The 24,574-nt window shown below is 56.5% G+C and overlaps 7 protein-coding genes across 7 annotated transcripts; 3 read left to right on the plus strand and 4 right to left on the minus strand.

Moving 5' to 3' along the window:
- Positions 1-114: 114 nt before the first annotated feature.
- Positions 115-2,369, minus strand: K452DRAFT_246312 (uncharacterized protein; the record flags this gene model as incomplete). The annotated part of the gene is made up of 4 exons (XM_033538012.1): positions 2,274-2,369; positions 1,540-2,203; positions 1,123-1,483; positions 115-1,073 (listed from the first exon to the last, which is right to left on the minus strand). Coding segments are annotated over exons 1-4 (2,058 nt in total), but the record flags the coding sequence as incomplete, so codon positions are not given.
- Positions 2,370-2,476: 107 nt separating this feature from the next.
- On the plus strand, positions 2,477-3,245 carry K452DRAFT_153465 (uncharacterized protein). The gene is made up of 3 exons (XM_033535561.1): positions 2,477-2,512; positions 2,572-2,871; positions 2,923-3,245. Exons 1-3 carry the CDS (start codon positions 2,508-2,510, stop codon positions 3,041-3,043), a joined length of 426 nt encoding a protein of 141 aa, XP_033399839.1. The 5' UTR covers positions 2,477-2,507; the 3' UTR covers positions 3,044-3,245.
- Positions 3,246-4,494: 1,249 nt separating this feature from the next.
- On the plus strand, positions 4,495-5,703 carry K452DRAFT_285356 (uncharacterized protein). The gene is made up of 2 exons (XM_033540098.1): positions 4,495-4,624; positions 4,677-5,703. Exon 2 carries the CDS (start codon positions 4,937-4,939, stop codon positions 5,570-5,572), a length of 636 nt encoding a protein of 211 aa, XP_033399840.1. The 5' UTR covers positions 4,495-4,624; positions 4,677-4,936; the 3' UTR covers positions 5,573-5,703.
- Positions 5,704-7,142: 1,439 nt separating this feature from the next.
- K452DRAFT_267296 (glycosyltransferase family 57 protein) lies at positions 7,143-9,103 on the minus strand. Its single transcript, XM_033538836.1, has 6 exons — positions 8,980-9,103; positions 8,843-8,921; positions 8,111-8,792; positions 7,919-8,058; positions 7,554-7,864; positions 7,143-7,479 (listed from the first exon to the last, which is right to left on the minus strand). The coding sequence occupies exons 1-6, from the start codon at positions 9,054-9,056 to the stop codon at positions 7,269-7,271; spliced, it is 1,500 nt and encodes a 499-aa protein (XP_033399841.1). The 5' UTR covers positions 9,057-9,103; the 3' UTR covers positions 7,143-7,268.
- Positions 9,104-9,438: 335 nt separating this feature from the next.
- Positions 9,439-12,700, plus strand: K452DRAFT_153492 (uncharacterized protein). The gene is made up of 2 exons (XM_033535562.1): positions 9,439-9,529; positions 9,647-12,700. The coding sequence occupies exon 2, from the start codon at positions 9,782-9,784 to the stop codon at positions 12,296-12,298; it is 2,517 nt and encodes an 838-aa protein (XP_033399842.1). The 5' UTR covers positions 9,439-9,529; positions 9,647-9,781; the 3' UTR covers positions 12,299-12,700.
- Positions 12,701-13,833: 1,133 nt separating this feature from the next.
- K452DRAFT_306753 (uncharacterized protein) lies at positions 13,834-14,596 on the minus strand (the record flags this gene model as incomplete). The annotated part of the gene is made up of 5 exons (XM_033543015.1): positions 13,834-14,039; positions 14,088-14,253; positions 14,275-14,306; positions 14,335-14,364; positions 14,398-14,596. The coding sequence occupies 5 exons, from the start codon at positions 14,594-14,596 to the stop codon at positions 13,834-13,836; spliced, it is 633 nt and encodes a 210-aa protein (XP_033399843.1).
- A 1,164-nt stretch (positions 14,597-15,760) lies between these two features.
- On the minus strand, positions 15,761-24,468 carry K452DRAFT_153517 (uncharacterized protein). Its single transcript, XM_033535563.1, has 10 exons — positions 23,405-24,468; positions 23,185-23,353; positions 20,445-23,133; positions 20,006-20,396; positions 19,666-19,957; positions 19,283-19,606; positions 19,032-19,234; positions 16,213-18,978; positions 16,110-16,157; positions 15,761-16,026 (listed from the first exon to the last, which is right to left on the minus strand). The coding sequence occupies exons 1-10, from the start codon at positions 24,129-24,131 to the stop codon at positions 15,974-15,976; spliced, it is 7,662 nt and encodes a 2,553-aa protein (XP_033399844.1). The 5' UTR covers positions 24,132-24,468; the 3' UTR covers positions 15,761-15,973.
- Positions 24,469-24,574: the final 106 nt, after the last annotated feature.

A 24,574-nucleotide genomic window follows, 5' to 3' on the forward strand; every position in this document is an offset into this window, starting at 1 on the left:
CACAATCTAAAGCTTGCTCTCCCTCGCCTTCCCCTCCTCCCTCTCCCCGCTCTCTTCCCCACCCCCCAGCGCCCCAGACATCAAATACCTCCCTCCCTCTCCCTCCTTTCCCTCCACCTCTTCGCTACCCTCACCAAACAAAACCAGCTCCCTCCCTCCCCTCGAGCACCACCACGCCACAGCCACCTGCCCCCTCTCCGGATCCATCTCCCCACCTACCAGCACCTCCCAGAACCTTCTCCTCACAGCTGCGCGCGCCCCACCCGCCTCATCAACGCGGTTCGTCGCGTCCGCAGCGAGGGGTAGCCACTCGTCCAGGAGGGGTGCTGGGAGCTGGGGGAGGGCATCCAAGAGTGTGAGGGTCAGGGTTGACTGTTCCGTTGGCGTGAAGGCGGGGTCAGCGGCATCAACCATTGGCGGAGGGGGGGAAGGAGTAGAAGCGGTAGTGACAGGAGAAGGGAGGGGAGTAGCCGGCGCGTTGAGCGCGCGCGACCGCAGCATCTCCAGTAGCACGGCCGGCAAGTCCGGGAGTTGCTGCGCGAGGGGCGCGGGCGGCGCGGCAACGCGCAAAAGCGTGCGAAACGCGAGGCGGAATTGGCGGGGGGAAAGAGCCTGCGGAAAGGCCGCGAACAACGCCGTGGCGTAAAAGGGGAGGAGGCGGGCCGCGAGGGGCGCGGCAGCGGGAGCGACCAGCACGGCAAGCATGACACTATGAGCGGCCTCGAAGAGGGGAACGAGACGCGCAGAGCCGCCGGCGCCAAGGTAGGGGTTCGCAGCCGCGATGATGACATCTTCCGCTGTGGAGGGAGAGATTGCGAGCGTAAAATGCTCAGCTGTGTTCAGGAAGTAGAGGTCAAGGGTGCGGTCGAGTGGATGGGGCGGAATGTGGCCGCTTGTAGGGGGCTTGATGGCTTTGATAAAGGCGTCGGATTGCATGGGATATTGCGTTAGGATGTCCATGGCTGTGAGGTAGCTGAAGGTGTATTGTGAGAAGGAGTCGGCACCGAGGCGCGATGTGATGAAGTAGAGGTGGCGGAGCGTGTGCAGCGCGTGTGCCGCGAGCACCGGCGCGACTAGATGCGTGAGTTTTTGTTGCTAGGGGAAAGAGGGTTGGATGCTTACCGCTGTCTGCTGCCAGGGCGCCGTCATTCAGCATGCGGCCGAGTGCGCTGCGGAGAATGATCATGGTCGCGAATAATGCTGCTTTGAGCATCCGCCAAAGGAGAGGGAGGGTGATTCTAACCGTCTCTTCTTCGAGGAACAGAGTTTCTTCTGAAGAATCTATCCCGGACAGCTTGTTTTGCCGCCATTGGAGGCAGAGCGCGCGCGCAAAGCCGGCGAGGTCATCCATCATTGTCTGGATCAGCCACGGATCCCTGACGTTCTCCACGGCATGGGCTATCAGCCTGGAGAGCGGTCCCATATTTGTGACCAGCGGTCGGCGCATGATGCTCTGCAATTGCTGGTAAGAATGAGATTCTGCCTGTAAATTGAAATCAGCACTACTCTCAAGACCGCATAATCCTGGCAACTACCCACCGACCAATTAAACCTCCTCGGCTTTACCTCTCTCACATCTGGATCCACGGCGCCTAAAAAGTACGCCGACTGGAATCCCTCCGTGGAGAAGAACGCCGTCCCAAGCAAGACGGGCAACAAGCGATCATAATCGAACTGCGCTCTCTCCGCCTCTCTCAAGGTGGGGAAGACGTGGTTCAACACCATCGCAATACAATGCGCGCCCAATTCATCTCCGTCTCTCGCCTCGACCAGCGCCAAGTTTGTTGCCTGCACCAACGCCCCCTCCAAAGTCGAGCGCAGCGAGTTCGACAACACGGCTTCCTCCTCTATGCCCGCCGCCGAGGCGAGCAGCAGCCCACTTAGCACCATCAGATGCCTCCACCGCTGAGAGCGCTCGTCAGCGCCGCGCACCACAGCGCGCACCCAGTCGTCAGTCGACAGGCCGCCGCCGACGGGGGGCTGCCCCGGCATGAGGGGCGGGGCGGTGCCATGGCGGACTTCACGGTCGTGCTTGAGGACGGCGCGGGCAGCGGAGTGGAAGAGGCCGACGAAGCGCAGGCAGGTGTGCAGGCCGTCGGGACGGTCCCAAATGGCGGGGGCGAGGAGAAGCTGGGCGGTCAGGAGCTGGATATTTAGGGGGTTGGTGAGGGTGGTGAGCAGCGAGGCAGCGGTTCCGAGAAGCCTGAGAGGTTGCTGTTAGCTCGTGCGGAGCGAGCGGGGAAGGAATGAATGGAAGCGTTAGGCGGATGCACCTGGGCGTATCCTGCTGGTCGGCGTAGGTCTGCAGGGAGCGCAGGAGGGTCCCGAGGAGTCTGTCGGCGGGCATGACTGCTGAGATGCTTGCGTCGTCAAATGCGATGATGATGAGCGGAGGATCAGGTCGCCGGGTAGGGCCGATGCGGGCGCGCCAAAGTCCGGGGAGCCGACGTCAGTCGTTCCATCACCAGCGCGACCATGATAATGTAAAGTCGCGGGCGCGCTCGACTATGAGGTATGAGTGTCGCCCACCCCCCCGCTGCCCCTGCGCGCCCCCGCTGACACCATGCCCAGCTTCATCTACCGCCAGAACAGCGTCGCCCCGCTCGACTACGAGACGCCCCCGTTCCCCTCGCTCTACTGGCCCTTTCCCATCCGCGGGCCCCAGTCCTACTACCTCTACCACGCCGGCGATGTCTGGCGCTTTACCTTTACCTGGACCCTCATCTGCTTTGGTGCCGTCCACCTGGCCACCGCTGGCTATGCCGTCGTCGTGCAATGGCGGAATTGGCGCGTCATCTGGATCGTGCCGCTGCTCTACGCCATCATTGGCGGTATCGAGGCGATAATAGCTGGTAGCATCGTCGGAGGGCTGTGAGTGCTCTTTAGTGTACGTGTAGGAGGTGGTTGCTGACGGCCGCGCAGACTCGGCGGCGTGTACAACTCCGGCTATTTCAGCATGTCGACTTGGATCCCCTTCGTCTGGGCTCTGATCAGCACCTTTGTGCTTATTCTCTCTTCATTTGCCATCCAAGGCGGTCTGTAGTTTGGAGTCACCGGACGAGGCGTTTTGGGACGTAGGAATAGCATGCAAAGGAGCAAGGGATCGATTGCTGTCGGGTTTGGTTTCTCCTGGATTTTGGCGCCCGTACTATACCCACGTTCGGACTTTCTCCACCTGGTCAGCAAGCACTTGCAAACAAGAGCCTCCATTCATTGTCGTGCTATGTGTAGGGTTGACACTGTGTTCGTGTCGTCATTTTCAGGGCAAGGTCACTGGGGTCTTGCAGGGGGCACTCGCTGTCGGAATGCTAGTCTTCTCACGCACTCGACGCCGGAATCATTTGAAGGCTAACGATCGTTGTCTAGCCGAATTTTGATCTTGTCAATTCGCAGTAGCATGGAGAGCTTTGCGCACAGCTGGAATCAATCACTTTGCACCATGTCAGATGTCTTTTCATGTCAGTGTAGGTCAATACTCCATGGAGCCTTAGGTATGTACCATCTAGTTGGACACTAACAGTTATTGTAAGGTTCGATACTTCTGTAGCCGCTTGTCAAAGATAGACATCATCATACTGTATCGACTTCAGTACCCCCAGGCCCTGCCAGCCCCAGTGGTGTCAATGAGGCCTAACCACCTCTCGTTTCTGAAAGACTCACCCCCCTTGAAGTAGTTCATTTCCCCATAGCAGCCTCTCGTATCACCGTCCCCATACCCTAACCGCGCCGCTGCGAATATAATCTCCGTCACATACTGTTGATCTCCATCACGGGACAGTGAATGTCATCATTGCCGTCTTTCACCTCACTTCATTCACTTCACTTCGCATTCACCATGCCATCACGTGTCCCCACAGTCTATATAAACCGCTTCCTCTGCCCTTAAACATGTCTCCTTCGCAACCTCCCTCACCACCTACGCCGCCATTGCCGCCTCTGCCGGCATCAAACTTTGTAAGTGATGTATCGATCCCTTATCTTGAGTCCAGCCATGTAACACTTCACTTTTACAGGCTCCACGGCCACACCACCACCACCAACAGTGCGTGGTCCGCAGATGGCGGACAACAGGGTGTTCGAGGAGGCGGAGGAGGAGGTCGCGATCGACCTGGACGCGGCGCTGCTCCCGTCCTCACCCAGCGAGCGCCGCCAGCGCAGCAGTGGCGGCTTCGGCAACTGGCCCGTCATGGGTGACGGCGAGCTCATGGCGGAGGACGACCCGACGGTCGTCGTACGCGACTTTGCGTACGAGCGGCCCGCCGCCGTCAGCCCGGTTGCTGAGGCTGCTGATGCTGCTGTTGCTGGTGGCCCTGCCGCTGGCAGTGAGGGCGAGGGCGGTGCCGTCGTCGAGGGAGGTCCGGCCGAGACCTCACCTCACTCTGACATCCCGAGGAACGCCGGTGTCCTCGACACGGCCTTCACGTTCGGCAGTCCCAGCCGTCCTCGCCAGACGCCCGACGCCGACGACGCCGCCTCGCCATCCCCCCGCCGCCGCGCTCACCTTCACTCGCGCAACCGCACCACAATCTCCGCCCCGGTGCCTTTCTCTGCCGCCCCCGCCCACGCACACGACGCGTCCATTGACACCGCGCCCAACATGCCTGACATGAGCGCCAACCAGCCTGTCCGCAGCGACAGCGCCTCTTCTTCTGATACTGCTGCTGACAACAACCAAGACACCGCTACCGACAAGCCGCTCACCCGCGCCGAACGCCGTCGCCTCGAGCGCCGCGGCGCCAAAGCCGACAAAGACCGCGCCAAAGCCCTCGCGGGCGGCAGCAGCAGCAAGATCCCCGTCGCAAAGAGCGCGACTACCACTCCTCCTGGCAACTCGGCTGCTGACTCTTCTGTCTCGTCTTCAGCTACGGCGTCCTCGCATTGGTCTGCGCCCTCGGCCCTCCCGCCCGTCACCGAACACCGCACCGCGCGCAGCTACATGCAAGACGCGACGTCGGCAGGCGCCGCGCTCTCGCAAGCCCTCAACAAGGCGCTGCTGGGCCGGCGGAACAAGAGCCGCGAAGACGTGAGCGCCAGCGGTGCGGCTCTGCATCCCAGCCACAGCGGCAGTTCGAGTGCCAGCGACTCCACCAAGAGCAAAGACAAGGGCAAGGGCAAGGCGAACGCGAGCGCATCCTCCGTCTCTGTCGCTACTCCTACCTATGCGCCTGTTGTCGACGACACCGACGCTGCCGCCCTGCCCGCACCTTTCCCTTCCTACGGCACCGACGACGCGCGCACCCTCGCGCACCACAGCGACGACGCCCTCCCCGTTATCAACCCCGCCCGCCTGGGCCCCTACGCGCTGCCCTACGCGCTGCCCTTTCCCTCTCCAGCGCCGGCAGGCGTGCGCCGCCCTGACCTGGTGGCCGAGACGTGGCGCGATGCTGAAGAGCCGGAACGGACGCTGACAATCCGCGAGCGAGGCGTCGGCCAGGACGGCAGAATTCTGATCCCGGCCTGGCACAGGTGGATCTGCTGCTGTTGCGAGGCGGAGACGTACTGGGAGTTTGAGATTTGCTCGCGCGGCTGGTGCTGCCATAAGTTGTGTAGGGACTGTGTTAGGGTTGGCTGAAGGGCTGCTTCTTCTACGGCCGGCATTTTTCTCTTCTCTTCTCGACACCCGCCTCCCTCAACATGAAGACTTGGATGATCGACTTCGACTTCGCCGTCTTTCGGCACCGTTTGTCAGTTAGTCACACCCCGCCTTTCATCCAACACACACAGTCAGTCAGTGGGTCAGTCAGTCACGCACTCCTAGCAGGCGATGAAAGACGACCACACATGTCACACAAGGCACAGGTTTGGATACCACGCCTCATGCACCCCCTTCTACTCGGCTGAACAAACTCGCATACACCACAACACACTTGCTTGCATACACCCCCATCCAACACCACACACACACAGACACTTGCTTGTTCGCATACACACAAACGCGAAGATAGAGACGGCAAGACGCGCGGCTAGACGTGCTTCAGGACCCGGCCAGTGCTAGCTTGGAGGCATACTTGGACGGACGATTGGATTCATCACGGACAGAAGGACAGACGGACAGACGGACAGCTTGCTCACTCACGTCCATCACATGCGTTCTTCACCCTTCCCCTTCCCCTTCCCCTTCCATTCCCTTTCAAATTTTGCTTTTGCTTTTGCTTTTCCTTTCTTCTCGACGATACCAGTGTTCTTCACTCTTCACGGTTTGCTTCTCAGCTGCTCACGGAACGACATGGAACGACACGACACAGCGGTTAGACCACTGCATCGCGCCGAGATCTGGTCGTTGACTTGCTCTCTCGATCTTGCTTTTAACTTTGATTTTGCTTTTGCTTTTGCTTGCTCATTTGGATCATCCCAGCTTCGGCTTGGCTTTGTCGCGGCGCAAACAAACAAACAGCTTGCTGTTTCTGTCTCAGCTGCATGGCATGCATACCATCTGCACGGCTCTTTGCTTTCCGGCACTAGCTGCTTGGTTGGTTACTTGCTTCAGTTTTCTTTGCATACTCTCTGTTCCTTCTTTTCTCTTTCTGCAGCAGCGCAGCTCAAAGCAGAGCAGCACAGCTTAGCTTAGCTTAGCGTAACTTCACTGTCTCATGTCTGCAACAGCTGAACCCGCGACAGCACTAGCAGCAGCAGCAGCAGCAGCAGCAGGTAGACACAGACAGTATACAAACAGCACGTCCACAATCGAATTTTCTTTGCATTCCCATCGTGTCTAACCACAAGCGTGACCACAAGTGACCTGACCGCAAAACATCCCTTCCTCAAAACCCCTCCCCTCCTACAGCAGCAGCAGCAGCAGCAGCTAAGTCACGGGTACGAACGAGGTATTGATATCTGCGTTTGATTGTCAGTGCAGCATTGGCTGCGTACCTAGAGTGCGGTTTTAGATTTGGATCCAAAACAGATTCAAGCCCCGATGCGCACTGCACTGCACAGCGCCGAGAAAGGGCGCGCGTGGATGGTATGGCATGCCGGGGCTGTGTCCGTGCTGCTGGGAAGGCGGGCGAGATGTACGCGAAGACATTATAAGGTGGGGGGATGAAGCAAGCGGGATTATCTAGAATGCATGGCAGCTCTACACTAGTGGAGTACTGATTCGAGTGCGCACGTCGTTGAGTCAGATACGGGGCGGGACTGCAGAAAGGCACGTCGTTTGGTATTTGTAGCGAATAGAGAAGCAAGACTTTTTTTTATCATCATACAGCATTCCACTCATCCTCAGCCACATCTACCCCTACACACTCACCTTGAAGAAGAACAGCACCCGTCTAGGCCGCGAGATATACTATCAAGAAGCCGACCCAGCTGCCTACGACGCCAAGCGCTGAGTAAGCGCTCGTGAACATGAGCGGCAAGAACTCCAAGCGCGTGCCAAAGATAAGCGAGTGCCCGAGCGAGCAGTACGCGATGAGCGGAATAGCAATGGCGATATAGAAGAGGGAGAAGCGGTCGAGCAGAAAGACGCGGGGGTGGGGGGAGCTACAAGAGGGCGGTGAGTTAGCGATATCTACATCTATAACTCGCACGTGGGGGAAAGTCATGGGGAAACGCACGCGGGCGTCAGCCGGTCAAAGGCCAGCAGCAGCGACACAAGCCAGAAGATGGTATAGACCGTCTTGACCGGAAACTCCATGGCGGTGAATAGCAGCGGGAACAAGCTGACGTGGCCGGCAACGGCCAGCGGCCGGAAAGCACCCAGGTAACGACGGTCCTTGAGCGCAATCAGACTGAATGGGATGATGACGGTCAAGATGGCCTTCTCGTGCACGTGCCAGCCGAACAGGAACGAGGCGTAGCCGCACAGCGTCACGCCGCCGATGAACGAGTACCAGCTAGGCTGTAAAAATAGCTTGACGAGGGGGACCTGCGCGGGGATTAGCGGGGTATGGGAGGATGCGGTGGGGCCGGGGGCGGGTACCAGCTGGAAGAGGAGCGTCAGAGCGAACGTAGCTTCCTTGGGGATGTTGGGCAAGACGGCGAACGAAGCGTCGCCGACGAAGCCCCTGGTCAGGCTAGTGGCTGCGGCTTGGTCGACGGGTAGCTTGAGATAGGGCGCCACTGCAGGGATCAGCGAGGGTCACGACGTGGTCTTCGCGTCAAGAGGACTCACGGTAGAGCAAGACGCGGTCGCTAAAAGAGTACATGGCCCACACGTTGGGCGCCCAGTACGCGTGCGTCAGACCGCGCGAGAAGGGGAACAGGCGGATCAAGAGTTGCGGGATCTGGCCCCAGTACGCAAAGGGCCCAAATGCGGTTCCGAAAATGGCAATGATGCCAAGACCCAGCTTGATGCAATTGAAGAATTGAATGCGGAAGATGGACTGGGGGCTCAGGCAGTACACGCGCAAGAGGTACACAAAGTAGGCGGGGGCTAGGTAGAGGTAAATGTGCTTCATGCACAGCAGGGCGGCGAAGAGAAAGCCGCTGTACAGCAGCGTCGACTGCTTGCGGGCAAGGACGAGGGAGAGGATGAGCAAGCCGTACATGCAGCCATTGTACTGGAAGTGGATGTGGTCGATGATGAGCAGACCAGGGGAGAGCAAGACAGAAATGGCAGCGGCATGGGCAAGCTTGCGGCTGGAGGCCGTCTGGACGTAGAGGTGCAGGGCGTAGAGCAGAAGCAGCTCGGACAGGATGACGGTGGCGCGCTGGAAATAGACCGTCTGCCAGCTGTCGTAGCCGAGGGCTTTGACGTTGAGCATGGCCGGGTCAGCGAGGTGGGCGAGCCGGGACATGGCCCATTCGAAGTAGGCGAAGAAGGGCGGATAGTCGAGGGTCCATTCCGAGGTGTTCTGGGCGGTTAGGCGAGGAGGGTGGAATTGATGAAGAGAGACTCTCTTACCTCGTAGTACCAGCGGTCGACGGGTAGCGAGTGGGTGAGGGCGAGCCAATTGCGGTGGACCTCAAAGTCGGTGGATTTGCTGGGGGGTCAGGCGGGGCGGTGGGTGAGAGTGGGTTGGGGGGAAGGAGCGAGCTTACTAGGCGGGCAGGAGCAGCAGTTTGAGGGCGGTGGCGACGACGGCGCAGCTGGCGAGGGAGGGGTAAAGGTCGGGCATGGTGAAGGCAGTTGCGATGGGTGGTGCCTGCCCGATGGTTGTGGTTGGTTTGTGGGTGGGTGCCGGTAGTGCCTGCCTGGTCTGGTTGGACGTAGATGCCTGATTACGTACGATGCCTGAGGCAGAAATTCCAAGAAGTGGGACGCGTGCGCGTTTGTGTGTGCGTGACGACCCGTGACTCAAGAAATCTCAATTGCATTTTGCAGGGTCATCTGGCCTAAACCGCATGCCGCCTAGTGCCAGGCACGCTGAATGAGGCGTCGTCTCGCCGGCCAAGAATGCGGCTAAACCGCTCTCGGCCGTGCCATCTCCCCCTTGGCCTGCAGCTGGCCGGTCCCTTGTTGCATGCAAAGCAACCTCACTTACCATCCTCTCCCCTTCAGGCCTCACGCTCCTTAAACCTGCCCCCCGTCGCCCGACCCTCTTACCGCCCGCTGCGATAGGGGTCAGCGAGTCAGGCCTTCTCGGATATTGTACGCTTTGCTTCCTCTCTGACCGCAGCATCCTTATTTGCACCCGCTATCCTCGCCCAGTGCGTCGTCCGTCCGCCCTGCAGATCCAATGTCCGCTGACTGCTTGCCCTACTACAGCCCTTCTGTCCTTTCCGTGTCCTAATAATTCCCCCAGTCCGGGCCGCGACGCACCGGACGCTCTAATACATCACGACGGCGCTCCTGTCTCCCAGTGCGCGGGACGGCTTTGTCCTGCCACCACATCTTCTGGCCATGCAACCCCAAGACTCGGCCCCCGCTGGCCCCGGCGCGCGTATGAGCTCCTCCTTCTCAAAACCACCCCATCTCAACGGCGACTCGACCGGCTTCTCGCACGGTGCCTTCCACTCGAACCAACCCTCCATCACCGGCTACGGCGATCGTCACCCTCAGCGCAACCTGCCCAACATCTCCACCGCCAGACTGGGCTCCCTCAACGCCAACCAAGCCCAAGCCGACATGCAGACGCCCGGCACCGCCTTCGACATGAACTTCACCCCGCTGCTGCCCTCGCAGCTGCTGCTGGGCAGTCCTTTCCAGCCTGGCTCGCCCAACGCCTTCGGCTCGCCGCAGTTCCAGAGCTTCTCGACCTTCCAGGGCTCGCAGCAGCAGAGCCAGCCGCCGCCCATGGGCAGTCCCATCCAGCAGCCCCTGTCTCCCCAGCTCTACCAGAGCATGATGTCGCCCACCGGCCTCAACGCCCCGTCCTTCTTCGCTGGGCCCCAGTCGCCCACGGCCGGCTTCTCCAGCCTCGCCAGCCCGCCTCTGGGTGGTTTGGGCGCGCCGATGCATATGGCCCCTGGCCTCGTCTCGGGCACGAGCAGGACCGTCTACCTGGGCAACATCCCGCCCGAGACGTCGGCGGAGGAGATACTCGGACACGTGCGCAGCGGCCAGATCGAGTCGGTCAGGCTGCTGCCCGACAAGAACTGCGCCTTCATCTCCTTCCTTGACAGCAGCTCGGCCACGCACTTCCACTCGGATGCCATTCTGAAGAAGCTGTCGATCCGCGGCCAGGACATCAAGGTCGGCTGGGGCAAGCCGTCGCAGGTGCCCACGTCGGTCGCCCTGGCCGTCCAGCAGTCGGGCGCCTCGCGCAACGTCTACCTGGGCAACCTGTCCGAAGACGTCACCGAGGACGAGCTGCGCGAGGACCTGGGCAAGTTCGGCCCCATCGACACGGTCAAGATTGTGCGCGAAAAGGCCATTGGCTTCGTCCACTTCCTGTCCATCGGCAATGCCATCAAGGCCGTCGCCCAGCTGCCCCAGGAGCCCAAGTGGCAGGCCCCGCGCCGTGTCTACTACGGCAAGGACCGGTGCGCATACGTCTCCAAGACGCAGCAGCAGAACGCGGCGCAGTACCTGGGCATCGCGCCCGGCTATGCGCACGTCCTCAACGGCGCCGACAGGGATCTCATCTCCAACGCCCTGGCCCAGCAGTCGGTGGCTGCTGCGGCCGTCGCGACGTCGGCCGGCGGCGCCAACAACCTTGGCAACCGCACCGTCTACCTGGGCAACATCCACCCGGAGACGACCATTGAGGAGATTTGCAATGTCGTCAGGGGCGGTCTGCTTCACCACATCCGCTACATCCCCGACAAGCACATCTGCTTCGTGACCTTCATCGATCCCACGTCGGCCGCGTCCTTCTATGCCCTCAGCAACCTTCAGGGTCTGATGATCCACAACCGCCGCCTGAAGATTGGCTGGGGCAAGCACTCGGGCGCGCTGCCACCTGCCATCGCTCTCGCCGTCAGCGGCGGCGCCTCGCGTAACGTCTACATTGGCAACCTCGACGAGTCGTGGACCGAGGAGCGTCTCCGCCAGGACTTTGCCGAGTACGGTGAGATTGAGCTGGTTAACACGCTGCGCGAGAAGAGCTGCGCGTTTGTCAACTTCACCAACATTGCCAATGCCATCAAGGCCATCGAGGCCGTGCGCGGCCGCGATGAGTACAAGCGCTTCAAGGTCAACTTCGGCAAGGACAGGTGCGGCAACCCGCCGCGACAGGTCAACAGCAACAGCGGCAACAACCAGCAGAACCAGCAGAACGGCATGCAGGATGGTCTGACCTCGCCATCGCCGCTCAATGGCCTGCCGAACAGGGCACAGAACATCTCGCCCGCCGGCTCCAACGGCCCCGGCGGCCCGGGTAACGGTGGCTTCGGTGCTCTTCAGGCTCCGACCAACATCCTTTACCAGAGCTCCAACAACCCGTTGATGCTGTACCTGCAGGCTCAGCAGCAGCAGCAGCAGCAACAACAACAGCAGCAGCAACAGCAGCAACAGCAACAGCAGCAGCAGCAGTACCAGCAACAGAGCCAGCAGCAGAGCCAGGGTTTCCCTAGCACGCAGGCCGCCTTCTACGCCGCCGACAACACCAACAGCTCGAGCGGCAGCGGTCTGCCGACGCACTCGCACCATGGTCCGAGCAGCAGCTTTAGCCTCACCAACGGCAGCACCGGTGGCTCGAGCGGAAGCACCGGCCCCACGACCATCGGTGGTCTGCTCGCACCTTCGAGCCTGGGCCGCTCTGCGCAGCACGCGCGCGCCGTTAGTCTGCCCGTCTTCTCGCAGGGGCCCTTCGGTCAGCCCAGCAGCGCCACGAGCCAGGGCCAAAGCCAGAACTTTGGCAGCCTGGCTAGCGGCCTGGGCGGCTTCGGCGCCGGCAACGGCTTTGGCCTCGCCATCCAGGACGGCGGCCACGGCGGCCTCCCCGGCTGGGCGGAGGAGGAGGCGGGCGCTCAGTAGAGGGTTCGTTTTCAATTCTATTCGCATTTCACACGTAGGGCAAAGAGGATACCGCGGGAAATTTCTAATGCGAAGATGACGAGCGTCGGGAAATTGGTCCGACGCAACGGCGGCTTGATCGCCGCCTACCTTTCTCCTCCTTTTCTTTCTGTTTTCCATTTTTACGCATCATTTTGGCTTCTTCACCTTGCAATCTGGCTTCATCTGTTTATAGTTTGTTCGTCTTTTTTTGTTTTTTATTTTCACGCCTGAGTACCCCGATTTGAACAACAACGCAAGAAGAACCACACCAGTTTGCACCCCCTCTGTACTCCATTGTATTACTTTGTTCGTTTACTTGGATACCGGTGGCCCCCTGTTGTGTTTGTTGTCGCATTGATCACGACGTTCTTTTTTCTGCATTCTGGCATTTTTGCGCTACCTTAACTCCCTTGCCTTAATAATCGCCCCCTTCTTCAACCGTGTGCCTTTCTTTCTTGCCATCATTGTCATTCTCCAGATTGTGTGCGCCCTTTTCCGTTGCATATGGAGGGTGCGAAGAAAGCAGAGCGCGCGCGTGTGAGCGAAAAAGAAGAGACCGTTGACAGCAGCCGGGCATTCTTTTATCTTCTCCTTGTTCCAAAAAGACCCCCCACCCGCATACTATGATATCCCCGGGGGGTTGGTTACGGTTACCCCTTCGTCCTTCCTCAATCTTAATTCAGCTTCGTCAAGAGAAAACAGACAGTCGACAGTTTGCGACATTCTACTTTTTTCCGCCCCCGCCTAGCCAAGTTACTTCTTCTTTGCCGGCAGGTTGGGGGCTCGCCGATTTTCGTTTTAATCGTTCCGGAAGAGCAAAAGGCACGTCCTAGCGCACGCAGTATACCACGTCATGGGCAGAGTACGAGGGAGGGCAAGACATCGCGAAGGATGTGACGACAGACGAGGGCGGAGAGAGTTGTAATGAGGGAGGCGCAGCTGCGCGCTTTGGTTCTTGATCCGGCTTTTCTCATGCAAAAGCGGGATCGGGAGCGAGCGACGCAGACAAGAGTTTGAGAGATAAAGAGACTGGACTGAGATGGACACGAATCGTTACTTATGGCGGCGGGCAGCGACGAGCAGCGAAGGAGGGGGACCATTCCTTTTACCCACCTCTTTCCTTTACTTCTTTCTTTTTATTCTTTCCTTATTTTTTCTTTATTCTTTTTTTGGGTCATTGTCCCGATTGAGTGTGCTTTTTTGCATAGAGTTCGGTCAACGGGACCCTGTACAACAACTACAACCACAACAACTAAACGGCACAACAAAGGCCAACGCTAAAACGCACGCATGCACGCACGCAATCTGTCGGTCGGGTAGTAATAGGCACGGGGAGTTGGTCGTGCTGGAATGTCAATGTTATTGTCTATGCTACATACATATCTATTATGATATGCCCATGATAATGCCATGCAGTGTTTCATGCCGGGGGTGGGTGGGGTGGTGGGTGCGCCGTATACGAGCTTGCTGCACTTGCTGGAGGTATCTCACGTACTACGTACTCGCAAGCCGGTTTACAAGTCCATGCATTCATTCCGCCTCTCATCATCATCATCATCATCATCATCATCATCATCATCACCATCATCATCATCGTCATCGTCATCATCACCCATCTCGCCACCAGCAACCCGCATGCCACAACTTCTTCTTCTTCCTCTTCTTCCTCTTCTTCCTCTTCTTCCTCTTCTTCTGTACTCACGCACACCCATCCACACCCCTACCTACCTATGTAGTACCTGCCTACCTCCCGCTACGGTCTACCTACCACGAACGACACGCAAACGCACAGGTCCCCAACGTGGTAGGCACGCTGCACGTACCCACGCACCGCACCGCACCGCACGCGCACCACCCACCACCCAGCGCCTAGCGCCCAGAGTCAGGGTCAGGGTCAGGGCCAGACAATCACCTCTTCCGCCGCTGTGACCTACCTAACATATTGTGCTACATACGCAGTAGTCATAGCCCTCAAGCCCCACGGCACCTACCGTGAGAACAGAGCAGGAACGCACAGCCCTGGGGCTCGAGCACCGGTCCATGCACTGCGCGATCGCGATGCAGATATGATTACATACGACATATGCCTATGCCTTGCCTATGCCTTGATAGCCGCGTGCGTTTGTGCTCATAACAACTAGGTAGTAGGGTAGTTGGTAGCGCGTGCGGCGAGGCGATCGGCGTCGTGTCGTCGCGTGGCGTGCTCCCTAGGTTCCTTTCCTTTCCTTTTCGTTTGCTCTTTGTTCTTGCGCTTGCTCTTTCTCTCTTTCTTGACATCGTCTGTCGTCTGTCTGTCCCGTACTGCCGAACGAGCGAGCGCGGCCCGGGCCCATGCTTCTCGTCCCTCGTCACGAGCCCGCACGGAAATGGCCGTGTCTCACGCAGGAGCCGGGCCGTGGCTGGCTGGCTGGCTGCTGGATGGGCAGGTGAGGCGGTGCACCACCGCGACGCACGCGGGCTACCGGTATCTGTGGGAGTGGGACTGGGTGCGCGAGTGGGTGTATTGGATTGGATTTGCGCCGTATCCACCTTTGCCACGCGCGCGCGAGTGAGTGGGTGGGTGGGACTGGTGGGTAGGTAGGTAGGGGGTGCGTCTGTAAGGGCGTGCGTTTGCTTTGTGTGTCGTGTTGGTCTTTGGTGTTGGTGATATTGGTGGTAGTGGTGGTGCTACAAAGACATAAATGTACTGTACCTATTGGCGTTGCTATGCTATCCATGGTCACGCTTCGCGACACCATCACATACAGTAGCACTTCTTTATACTCTTGCTGCCTCGCATTGCATAACAGGCATAGCATAGCATAGCATCGCATGGATCCCTACCCTACCCTACCATACCCTGATTCATCCTGTTCGTCCCATCCATTCATCCTAATCCACCCCAGGCCAGCCATAATCATAGCCGGCCAGCCAGCCCGTTTCCAACGCCAGATACCATCCCACACCGTTGTCCATCCGCCGAGTTTCCCGCGCCGAAAGCAGCAAAGAGTAGGGGAAGAAGAAGAAGAAGAAGAAAAGTAAAAGGAGGAAGCCAATGCAGTGAGTGTATGCATGCATTCCGGTCCAGGTTACTGCATCCACGTGCATGCGCAAATCCATAAGCCCAGCAAGCTGGAACCTCATGAACCATGACCGCATATATCCACAATCGTGGCTGTGCCCGTGTGCTTTGTGTGCTGAGCGAAGCAACTTCGCCGTCAACATCTGTACGTTGTAACAGTTGCCCATCACCCCGGTTTAATTCCGCTCGTGCGCCAGTTTCTTTTTTAGGTGCCGAGAGAAGAGAAGACAAGAAGAAAGCAGAAATCAATGAAGCAGAAGAGTGAATCTCAAGCACGCCAAAAAGTAAGAACAAGCAATGGTGCCAGGGAGAAGATCGGGTTAAGTCGTTCGTCGTTGCAGCCGCACTGGTGCATGCCGAGATGAAGACGGTGCTGACAGATCATCATTGTCTGACGAGTGAGGATGTGGGAGTGCGGAATGGTCGACGGCATTTGATTACAGCCGCTCCAAATCCCATCCAGCTATTCGTGCTGCCTTCATGTCGATCTTTCATGTTTGAAAGTTGGGCTCCAAGCAGCAAGAAACATAGGTTTGCGAGTGAGGGTTTGCTTCTTTGGCGAATCGCAGGTTATCAGCAATCCAGAGAGTTGTTCAGATGCCGACGACATCATCGGCATATTCGATTTCTTCTTCGGCCGAGAAAGCTGAAGTGACCATTTGTATTAGTCGATGACGTTCTATACCGTGTCGCTGCGTCGCCGTCTTCTGTCGCGTGCTGGAGACTTACTCGAGTCGTAATCTGATTCGGGCCAGGTCCTGAAATACTCGTCCGTTACTGCAACGTTGAGTCAGTCTTTACGGCCTCGAGACCATTGACTCTCAAAACTTACATCTGCACTGCCTGACGGCATTTTCAATCTCATCTGCATCGTCATCTTCAAGGTCCCTCGTCGCCAAAACCGTCGTTAAGAATTTGGAGCTTTCGAAAATCAAAGAATAGAGCGGTTCTATGAGGCTTTTGGCCACATCTCCCTTCTCATGAATTATGACCATTCTCTCGGAAGCGGCCTTGGCGATTCTGCGCACAGCGGTGACCCGGCAATTAAGGATCTTGAGGGATGCAAATCGCTCGTCCCTATATGGCCCACCGGGTTCTTGCTGTGTCAACATATTCCGCACATAGACGAGAGTAGCCTGCTGCACTTCGGGGTCCTCAATTGAAAGCAACGTCACGGCCCAGTGCGGCGCAAACTCTAGCGCCGAGCAGTAGAAAAAGTCGTGGAACTCATCCGGAAGTTTGTCGTTGACAAAAGTGGTGAGGTTGTTGTAAAACTTCAGGAAGTCGAGCGCGTAGGCGCCCACGCCTTGCTGGAAAGCTTTGTTCACCGTTGTAACCATCGCCTGCGCAAACCTCGGGTCGGACGTGTAGGCGCAGAACCATGCAGCGGCCAACAAGCAGGTAGGTCCTAGCTCTGGAGACATGATATCGAGACCTGACTCAATGGTTCGGAATATGTGTGTCAGGCAGATGCTGTCTAGATCCGAGTCGATCATATGCTTGAGGAGATCCGCAGGAAAGTAGTTTGTGCGGCTCATGTCCCATCCTTCCAAGCACTTGTTCAAGACAATCAGGTAGTGGTTGCTTTTGTGCCATCGGAATAGAAGGCTGTGTTCCTCTGGAGAAAGGGGAAACAGCTGCTTCTCGGAATCGCTGTAGGTCCGGAGACGTTCATTAAAGTCGGCGCAGGGCTCAGCCTCAAGGTCCATCTTGATGAGCATTCTAGATAGGAATTGGATAAGTTCGTTGTAGCATGGGCCCCATTTCCTGCCGAGCATTGGCGAGAGGCCCGGAAAGCTCTCTGCCGCTTCTGGGTCGTCTTCGGCGCTGCACAACTCAAGGCACATAACCAAGAAGCCATGGTCTAACAGACTAGCTGCTTCGAAAGCGCCTGCGTTGGCAATAACTGTGAGGAGCCCGAAGTATTCATCCCATGGGTGTTGCTTCAAGTCAAGACCACGAGGGATGTAGTGAAGGTGATCGGAAAGCGACCTCAGTTTCCTGAGCATGGAATAGAGGACACCATCTTTTGCGGGCTCCATAGCCAACTCGAGCTCAAGCTCCTGCGGGTCACTGCCGTACTTGATGGGATCCCGTATGCGCAGCACAGAGAGCTCCTCGATGATGAACAACCGCACAACGTGGCCGACATGGTTGATGCTGTCCGGTAAGTATGAGAATATGAGCCAGTCTGCAAGCGCAGTCTCATGCTGACATATCCAGTCAAGAACAAGCTTGGTGCATATGGCGCACGATGAAGTAACTTTCTTAAGCTCATTCAGAATCCTCTCGACTTCCTGGTAATCCTGGCCTCGGGCCGTCACTTGGTAAAAATGCGACATTGCCATATCGACAACTTCCTTTTCTAGGCCATGGTCTTCGGAGCATATGCCTTTGTTTAGCGTCCGCATCTGCTGGATCATCCTCTGCATGAAGAACGAATGACTTCGGTCAAACAAGCAGTGTTCGCGGATATGACGCTCGTTCGCCTCGGCTATCTGCTGTTCGAGCTCCTTTGGCAGCTGTGCAATCGGATTGAGTGACTGTGGTGCACGAGGAACATTACCAGGTGTCTTGTCAAGCAAAGCTGCACGCTGATAGAGCAGCATGTACGCAGACGTGTGACGACCATTTCCGCCAAAGCATTCGGAGTCAACCTTGCTGAGGTCTTGTTCGGTGACAGTGTCATCGTTAAACTTGATCCACCTAGGTGCATCCTCGTTATCGGGACGAACGCGAACGTAGGACCAATAATGACCTTGCTCTGCGCCGCCAGCGTGGACCAAAATCCCAACGAGCTCAAAATAGTCCTCTTCAATCGGTTTGTTCGGATCGCTCAGGTATTCGACCTTGTAAGGGCTCATGTTAATCCGTTGCGGGAACTGGAAGTAATCGTTGATCTTGGCGCGAGTCAAAGTATACGGGTCAAAGTCGAACCGCTTGAGATGCATGATGAGGTTGTCCGGGACAGTCTTCAGGCAAGTCCTCTTCACGGCATTTACCAGCTTGCCGCCGCATGACTCGCACTTGTACTTGTTTTCGCCCTCCAGGCTTTCCCCTTCGACGTAGGCTTTCAGGCTGTCCTCTAAAGTTTCTTTGCCTTTGACTTCAAGCGGGATGTTGAACAGCGTTTCTGCCGTCTCAGAAACATGCTCGCAATCCTTGGACTTGATTTGGTTGACAGATACACCACCGTAGAAGTCTTTTAGCCTTTCTTTGTCTTGAGGTTTCTCCAGTTGAGACTCTAGCTGGTCCATCAGCAGACGGAAAAACTCTTCCGTGTCCATCTGTATGGCCACGTTGATGGGTTTCTTGTCGGTACCGCGGATGTATTGTGCAAATGGCCTCATGTCCACAGATCTGCTGTAGCTACTCTGCATGTTGGCGAAAAGCTCTTGCATGGCTTTCAGGAGGCCATCGTCATCGGAGCCTTCAGCTTGAAAGATGAACATTCTAAAGTTGAGGTCCATGAAGAGCTGAGTCATCAGGGAGTTCATGTAGCAGAGGGCTTGGGGGTTTTCCAAGCCAGCGTAGCCAGTTTCCGAACGAAGGTCCCTTGGTGAATCTAGAGGATAGCCCTCGCCACTCTCGACGTTGCCTAAGCAAGTCAGTGATAGCTTTCTATGGGGAGAAAGTATAGAGTATGCTTACAGTTCTTGAGGACGCAATCCGTGAGGCCGATGATTTGCTTGAAGACGGACTCCTCGTCACAAAGTGCTATTATCAGTGTATACAGTTCCTCGCGTGTCCTTATGTCGAGCACTGGTAGAACTTCCTCCTTCTCCAGCTTCGCGATAGGCCATTTCGGAGCAGTAGGGAATAGAAACACCCCAAAGAATTTTGCGGCCAAATCCCTTCACAAGGTCAGAACTTTTCCACATTGATAATGTAATGAGACTTACCCAAGGCTTAGCTGCTTCTTGAACGATTTCAGCGATTGCACGGCATTACGCAGAAGGTGAGCGAAGCCAAGAACGACGAAGTCCAGGTTGTTGCGGCCCACGGCGACTTCATGCTTGTACTCAAGGACTAGATCGCTCCACGAGGATATGTAGTCCCTTAGTGTAGCTTCGTCCCGGTGCAACGCGTCATACCGGCGGAAAATTACAGCCGATAACTCGAAGAGTGACTTTGATTGCTTAGGAAAAGTAACGGCTTGTGGAAGTGACCGCCACAAGATGTGCCAGTAGAAAACCACAATGTCATCGACGTCGACGCGCGACGACCTGGTTTATCCCACTGTCAGTCGCAAATACAAGGTGGGAGCGAACCGATCCAGACTTACTCAGGAAGTTGTGCGCAGTTTGAGTCAATGCACTGCGCAATTTCGATACGAACATCTTCCCTGTTTCTGAGAAGCAGATCCAAGTGTAGCTCCTCGAGATCCTTCCGACTCTTGAACGCTTCCCAGACACCACGACTGTGCAAGCAAGCTTCGATAGTAGCCGTGTAACAATCACCTACTAGCTTGGTGGCTTTGGAGAGACTCAGAGAAGCACGCAAAAAAGCCATCAAGCGGTCAACAAGACGCGTCTCATTGGTAAAGTACGAGGAGGAGATCTCATTTCCGACTCGCTCTGCGCCAGTCAGCCCTCTGTATGCGAAGATGGTGTCGTCAGACATGCCTCTCAGCAAATTTGCGAAGCATTCAATAGCCCTCGAGGCGAGGCGGTAGTCGTGGTCGGTTGCAAGGGAACGGTCAATGATAGTCTCATCGCAAATGGCAGCGTTGAGCAACTGCACTGAGTGGCGGATCAACTGGTCATCAATGGGGCCCTGTATATCATCAATCTCCAGTTCCTCAGACAAAGATGCATGCAGGTCTTGGCGCCATTTTACCAGTTTCAGATGATGCTGAAAATCCGCATCGAGAGTAAGCACAGAATACCTGGCTTTGTATGGATTCCCGGGGGGGAACGCAGATGCAGCGATATCATCGACAGACGCATCACTAAAGCCGTATGTGATGGTGAGAGCTTTTCCGTGAGGAGGTAGTGACTCTAGGAACTCAAAAGCCTGCCGATTGTCAGTGCTATACCATGTGTTGATAGAGGGTTCACCTACAGCCTTGCTCGGCAGATCGTCCTTTTCCATAAAATCATACAGAATATCAAAATTCTTAAGGATTTCAGCCTCTATGACGGAAGTCGCTCTGTCATACGACACTGAATCCTTGTCCCGTTCCTTGATAATTAGGAAATGGCCCCGAGTGAATTCAGCTTCCCGAAGAGTCTGATTTGCCATGTCATCGAGTTTGATCATCTTGCCCCAATAGACGGTTTTGAAACGCGTAAAGCCAGTCCACTCGCGAAGGCGGTTCTTGAGCCATGACACCGTCACCAGGTCTCCAACGGTGACGGTTTGCATGTCACTACTCTGCCCCCAGTAAGCCTGGAATCTGATTGTTGTTGGTTCGCCTTCAGTTTCTTGGACAACCGCCGGCGTTGTAGGCTTGTCTAGACGAGGCGATGCAACCCTAAACTCTGGCTTCTTCTTCACCGTGTTGAGTAGTACAGCAAGGAACAAGAAGGTCCTCTGAAAGCGTAGCGTGTACAAGGCATTTCCGTCGTCGGAAGAAACGCCTTGCATCTGTTCGTCTTGCATTGTTTGCTCAACCGGAACGCTCAAAGCGGCATGAGCTTCGACCAGCTGGCGAATACAGCGATTTACAAGGGCCTTGTGGGTGTCTTCAGCCAAGTTGGGATAGGTGGCATGGTGTTGATTATAAGCACGCCCATCAAGGTAGAGCAAAGCCAGGAATTCAGCAGTGGCTCCCTCAATAGTTCCTGGTCGAGCCGTAAGGAGGACTTGCCACAACAGCTCAACGCTAGGCGGCTCCAGAATACCCTCCAACGTTATTCCAGTCGACTGTACGGTCCGCAACTGCCATTGAATCAAATGATAAAGGAATTCATAGAGCCCGGCTGTGTAGAACTGCGGATTCACTTTGGGGAGCAGATCTGTTGCGCAGCGGTCGAGGAAGGCGTTATGCGTAGCTTGCACCCGGACCATCTGAGAAAGCGAATGCCATGCGATGTTGCGTGCGTCATCGTCTATTGATTTGCATCCCACCAAGTGATCCCACACGACTTCTTGCGTGCCAGGGGGTATGGATTCGGGGCACTGGCTGACAAGGTAGAACAAAAGTTCCAAGCGCCATCCCAAGGCTCCGTTGGAGTTGTTGCCGGCGTCCTTAGTTCTTTCGGTATCTATGAAGGAACACAGCTCTTTCGCAACTGATTCGGTCAAGCCAAAGTCGGTTGCCAGGTAAGCCGCCTCATTCCCTATGGAAGCTCTGGCGATAATGTATATCACCTTTGCACTGGGTGCAGCTTTGGCCGTCATCTTCTCGATTTCTTGAATGCAAGCCTCGTAGATTTTTTGCCGATCGCCGTCGCACGCTACCTCCGGCTTAGATAAGTTGGAAAGTTCCTTACAGGCTCGCTGATGCAGAGTTTCAACGACCGGAGTTGATGGATCCATGAGGAAGCTTTCTTGGATCAGGTGGACACAAAGTTCGAATATGTGCATACGGTTCTCCACCTGTCTCCATTCGACGGCCTGGATGTGAGCTTTGTTGTGTAACGCACTGCAAATTCGGTGAAAGACTTCCTGAATCCCGAGATGGAACTTATCCACAGGTAAGGTACGCAGCTTAGTGCACAGGTAGAGGAGGTCAGTTATGTCCATGAGCGCAATGCAGTGGATAAGCAATTCAGTAAGGGCCTCGACCATACGAGGGTCTTGACTTTGAGTGATCGAAGCCCAAATCGAATCCGATTGCTTATCGGACCAACGATTGGAAACAGTCAAGAAACCAACGACGTTGCCGCAGCGGGAGACCAACTGTGCGTGAGAGTCGACGCCGATGAGATAGTCAATGATGCCCTCGTCCAACAAGGTCTGGCCAAAGACCGCGAGGGCATTGATTCCAATGTTACCATGTTTCGACCATCTGCTCCACATTTCAATCAGTTGCTGGCTCATGCCTTCGACTCCGCAGATGCGTTGCGCCATGTGCCCTTTGGTCATATAAAACTTCAAAGCTCTTAGTTGCCAGGTCGCGCGGACGAACTCCGGATAACAATCTGTGGGATACAAATCTTTGGCATCGCCGAGTATTTCGGTGGCGAGTTGTGCCGCCAGCTCTCTGTCCATTTCAGTGATACATTGCAGTAAGTCGGCCGCTACCCGAACGAGGTTCGTGCAAAGCTCAGAGGGCGCCTTCGACGTCGCCAGTGTCGTTGGGTCAAGCTCCCTAAAGAGCTTCAACAGCTGCTGCACAAAGAAACGGCGCTCCGAGGTTGAGGCCTTACGACTCCAGGCCAAGGCGAATTCGGTCGTTAGCTGCACAAGTTGCAGACATTCGGCGGCAGTTGAACGAAGTTCATGATTGGGCATGGAAGCACCTAGCCGAATCAATCCTACTAGGGATGAGAGGCCATGGCGTGATGCGAAAAAGCCGCTCATGATCGAAGCACATACTTCGATGGGATTTGCCGCCAGGACTCCCCTTATCAATATCCAGAACGGGACTTCCGGGTTGCGCACGAGCAGTTCGCTAAGTACCAGTATATGGCACGGAGCCATGACATGCTGTACCTTAGTAGACGGCTGGGGGTTACGCTCAAAGTATTCCACGTCGGCTGCAAAAATTTGCGCAGCAACCCTGGCGTAAGCCTGGAATAAATCCACTAGCGCGTCTTCTTCTTGTTGGTCCGGACCCAAGTCCACGGCATCTTCGTACGAGCGGCTACCAAATTGTTTAGCTATGACTTGTAAAATGAAATAGAAGTCAACCTACCCTCGCATTAACAATGCGCGAAATATATCATTGATTTTATCCCAGAAAGCAGGCTCGTTGATGTAAGCAGTGTACAAGTCAAGTTTGTTTTGGTCCACCAGGCTTGACAACTTGTTCATCCATCGGGCAATTGAGCTTAGGATGCCTTCGGTAAGTTGATGCCAGTTTTCTGGTGCGTCAGTTAGCCAGAGTTGTTCCGAAGGGCCACGGAAGCTCTTACTCGGCTTGGATATCAAGCTCAGAAGACCTCCAGCAGCAACGTCTAGAGAGTGGGTCTTTGCGAATGGGAATTCGTCGAAGATGCTCTCGCGAACCTCATTCTCATCATCATCTATGTCAATGATATTATCAGAGTCTTCGGCGTCACCGGAGTCGTCGACGTCGATTTCGACTATAGGCGGGCTGTCGACGGGGGAGGGAGCGGCGTCTATGCGGGAGGCGTCGGCAGCGAAAGTCTTGGAGGTTGTCTTGGGCGACGGCGCCGAGGGAGACGAGCGCTGCGGAGGGCTCATGTTGGTGTTGTGCGCAGCAGCATGCAGCTCAGGCTCAGGCTCAGGCTCATGGGCGGCGGGCGCGTCGGCAGCACCGTTGGAGGCGGTGATGTGGGAAGGGGACTGCGGGGTGCGCACGTTTATGGTGACGCGACTGGGCGTTTGCGGCGCGCGGGTGACGTCGTCGTCGGTTTGCTCCTTCTGGTCGGAGGGAGTAGCGGGCGCGTCGGCGGAAGTGACGGGGTCGTGGGCCAGGCTTTCCGCGTGAATCTCGTCCAGATCTGCCGCCATGTTTTGCAATTCTCGGCTACCGCTGTCCAGACGCGGGCGCTTGAATCGGCCGGGCGAGGCGTCTGCGTCTTCCATGGAATCGCGGCGCTCTTCAGCTGAAGGGTCGGCCGGGGAGGTCTGTGGCAGGATGTGCGGATGCGGATCCATTACATGTTGATTGTCCATGAGTCAGCGAGGGGAGAATGGGGCTCTTATCTAAGGCAACAGGAGCTCCAAGGGGGACCAGAAAGCCCTTGGGAAAAGGTTGAACTGGTGAAAGAAACGGAGCGGCAGCATGCGTGAAGCTCGGGAGCTTGATTGCCTCACAGCGACCAGGGTACGAGGAGCGGCAGCCTACGAAATGTCTCCAGGCGGAGCTACGACGCAGGGGCCACGCGCGATAAGCTCCGGGGGTAGCAAATGTTTGAGTCCACGCGCAGGGGCAGTGTTGCAGGACAGGAAGAAGGTCAGCTTGTAATATCAACCGGTAGAGAGGTCAACGCGTAAACGAGTCGCGGGCTACGCAGGAGCAGTGCGCGATGCTCTAGCGCGGCTGTTCCAGGGCGGTCCTGCCCGGATTATCCCATCGGCCCGCTCTTCCCCCCCATTACGTCAGGCGGCCCGTCCTG

Source organism: Aplosporella prunicola, assembly GCF_010093885.1.
Source record: "Aplosporella prunicola CBS 121167 unplaced genomic scaffold K452scaffold_7, whole genome shotgun sequence".
Classification (NCBI taxonomy): Eukaryota; Fungi; Ascomycota; class Dothideomycetes; order Botryosphaeriales; family Aplosporellaceae; genus Aplosporella; species Aplosporella prunicola.

Bases quoted from the DNA above. Each gene is read 5' to 3' on its own strand.
- K452DRAFT_153465 (XM_033535561.1), top strand. The intron at 2,872-2,922 runs GTGAGTGCTCTT...ACGGCCGCGCAG, and splicing joins GGTAGCATCGTCGGAGGGCT to ACTCGGCGGCGTGTACAACT.
- K452DRAFT_285356 (XM_033540098.1), top strand. From the start codon at position 4,937: ATGCAAGACGCGACGTCGGCAGGCGCCGCGCTCTCGCAAGCCCTCAAC.
- K452DRAFT_267296 (XM_033538836.1), bottom strand. From the start codon at position 9,056: ATGCCCGACCTTTACCCCTCCCTCGCCAGCTGCGCCGTCGTCGCCACC. The intron at 8,922-8,979 runs GTAAGCTCGCTC...CTGACCCCCCAG, and splicing joins CTGCTGCTCCTGCCCGCCTA to CAAATCCACCGACTTTGAGG. The intron at 8,793-8,842 runs GTAAGAGAGTCT...CTAACCGCCCAG, and splicing joins TCGACCGCTGGTACTACGAG to AACACCTCGGAATGGACCCT.
- K452DRAFT_153492 (XM_033535562.1), top strand. From the start codon at position 9,782: ATGCAACCCCAAGACTCGGCCCCCGCTGGCCCCGGCGCGCGTATGAGC.
- K452DRAFT_153517 (XM_033535563.1), bottom strand. From the start codon at position 24,131: ATGGACAATCAACATGTAATGGATCCGCATCCGCACATCCTGCCACAG. The intron at 23,134-23,184 runs GTAGGTTGACTT...ACAATTTGGTAG, and splicing joins CGCGCATTGTTAATGCGAGG to CCGCTCGTACGAAGATGCCG. The intron at 19,607-19,665 runs GTAAGTCTGGAT...GGGATAAACCAG, and splicing joins AACTGCGCACAACTTCCTGA to GTCGTCGCGCGTCGACGTCG.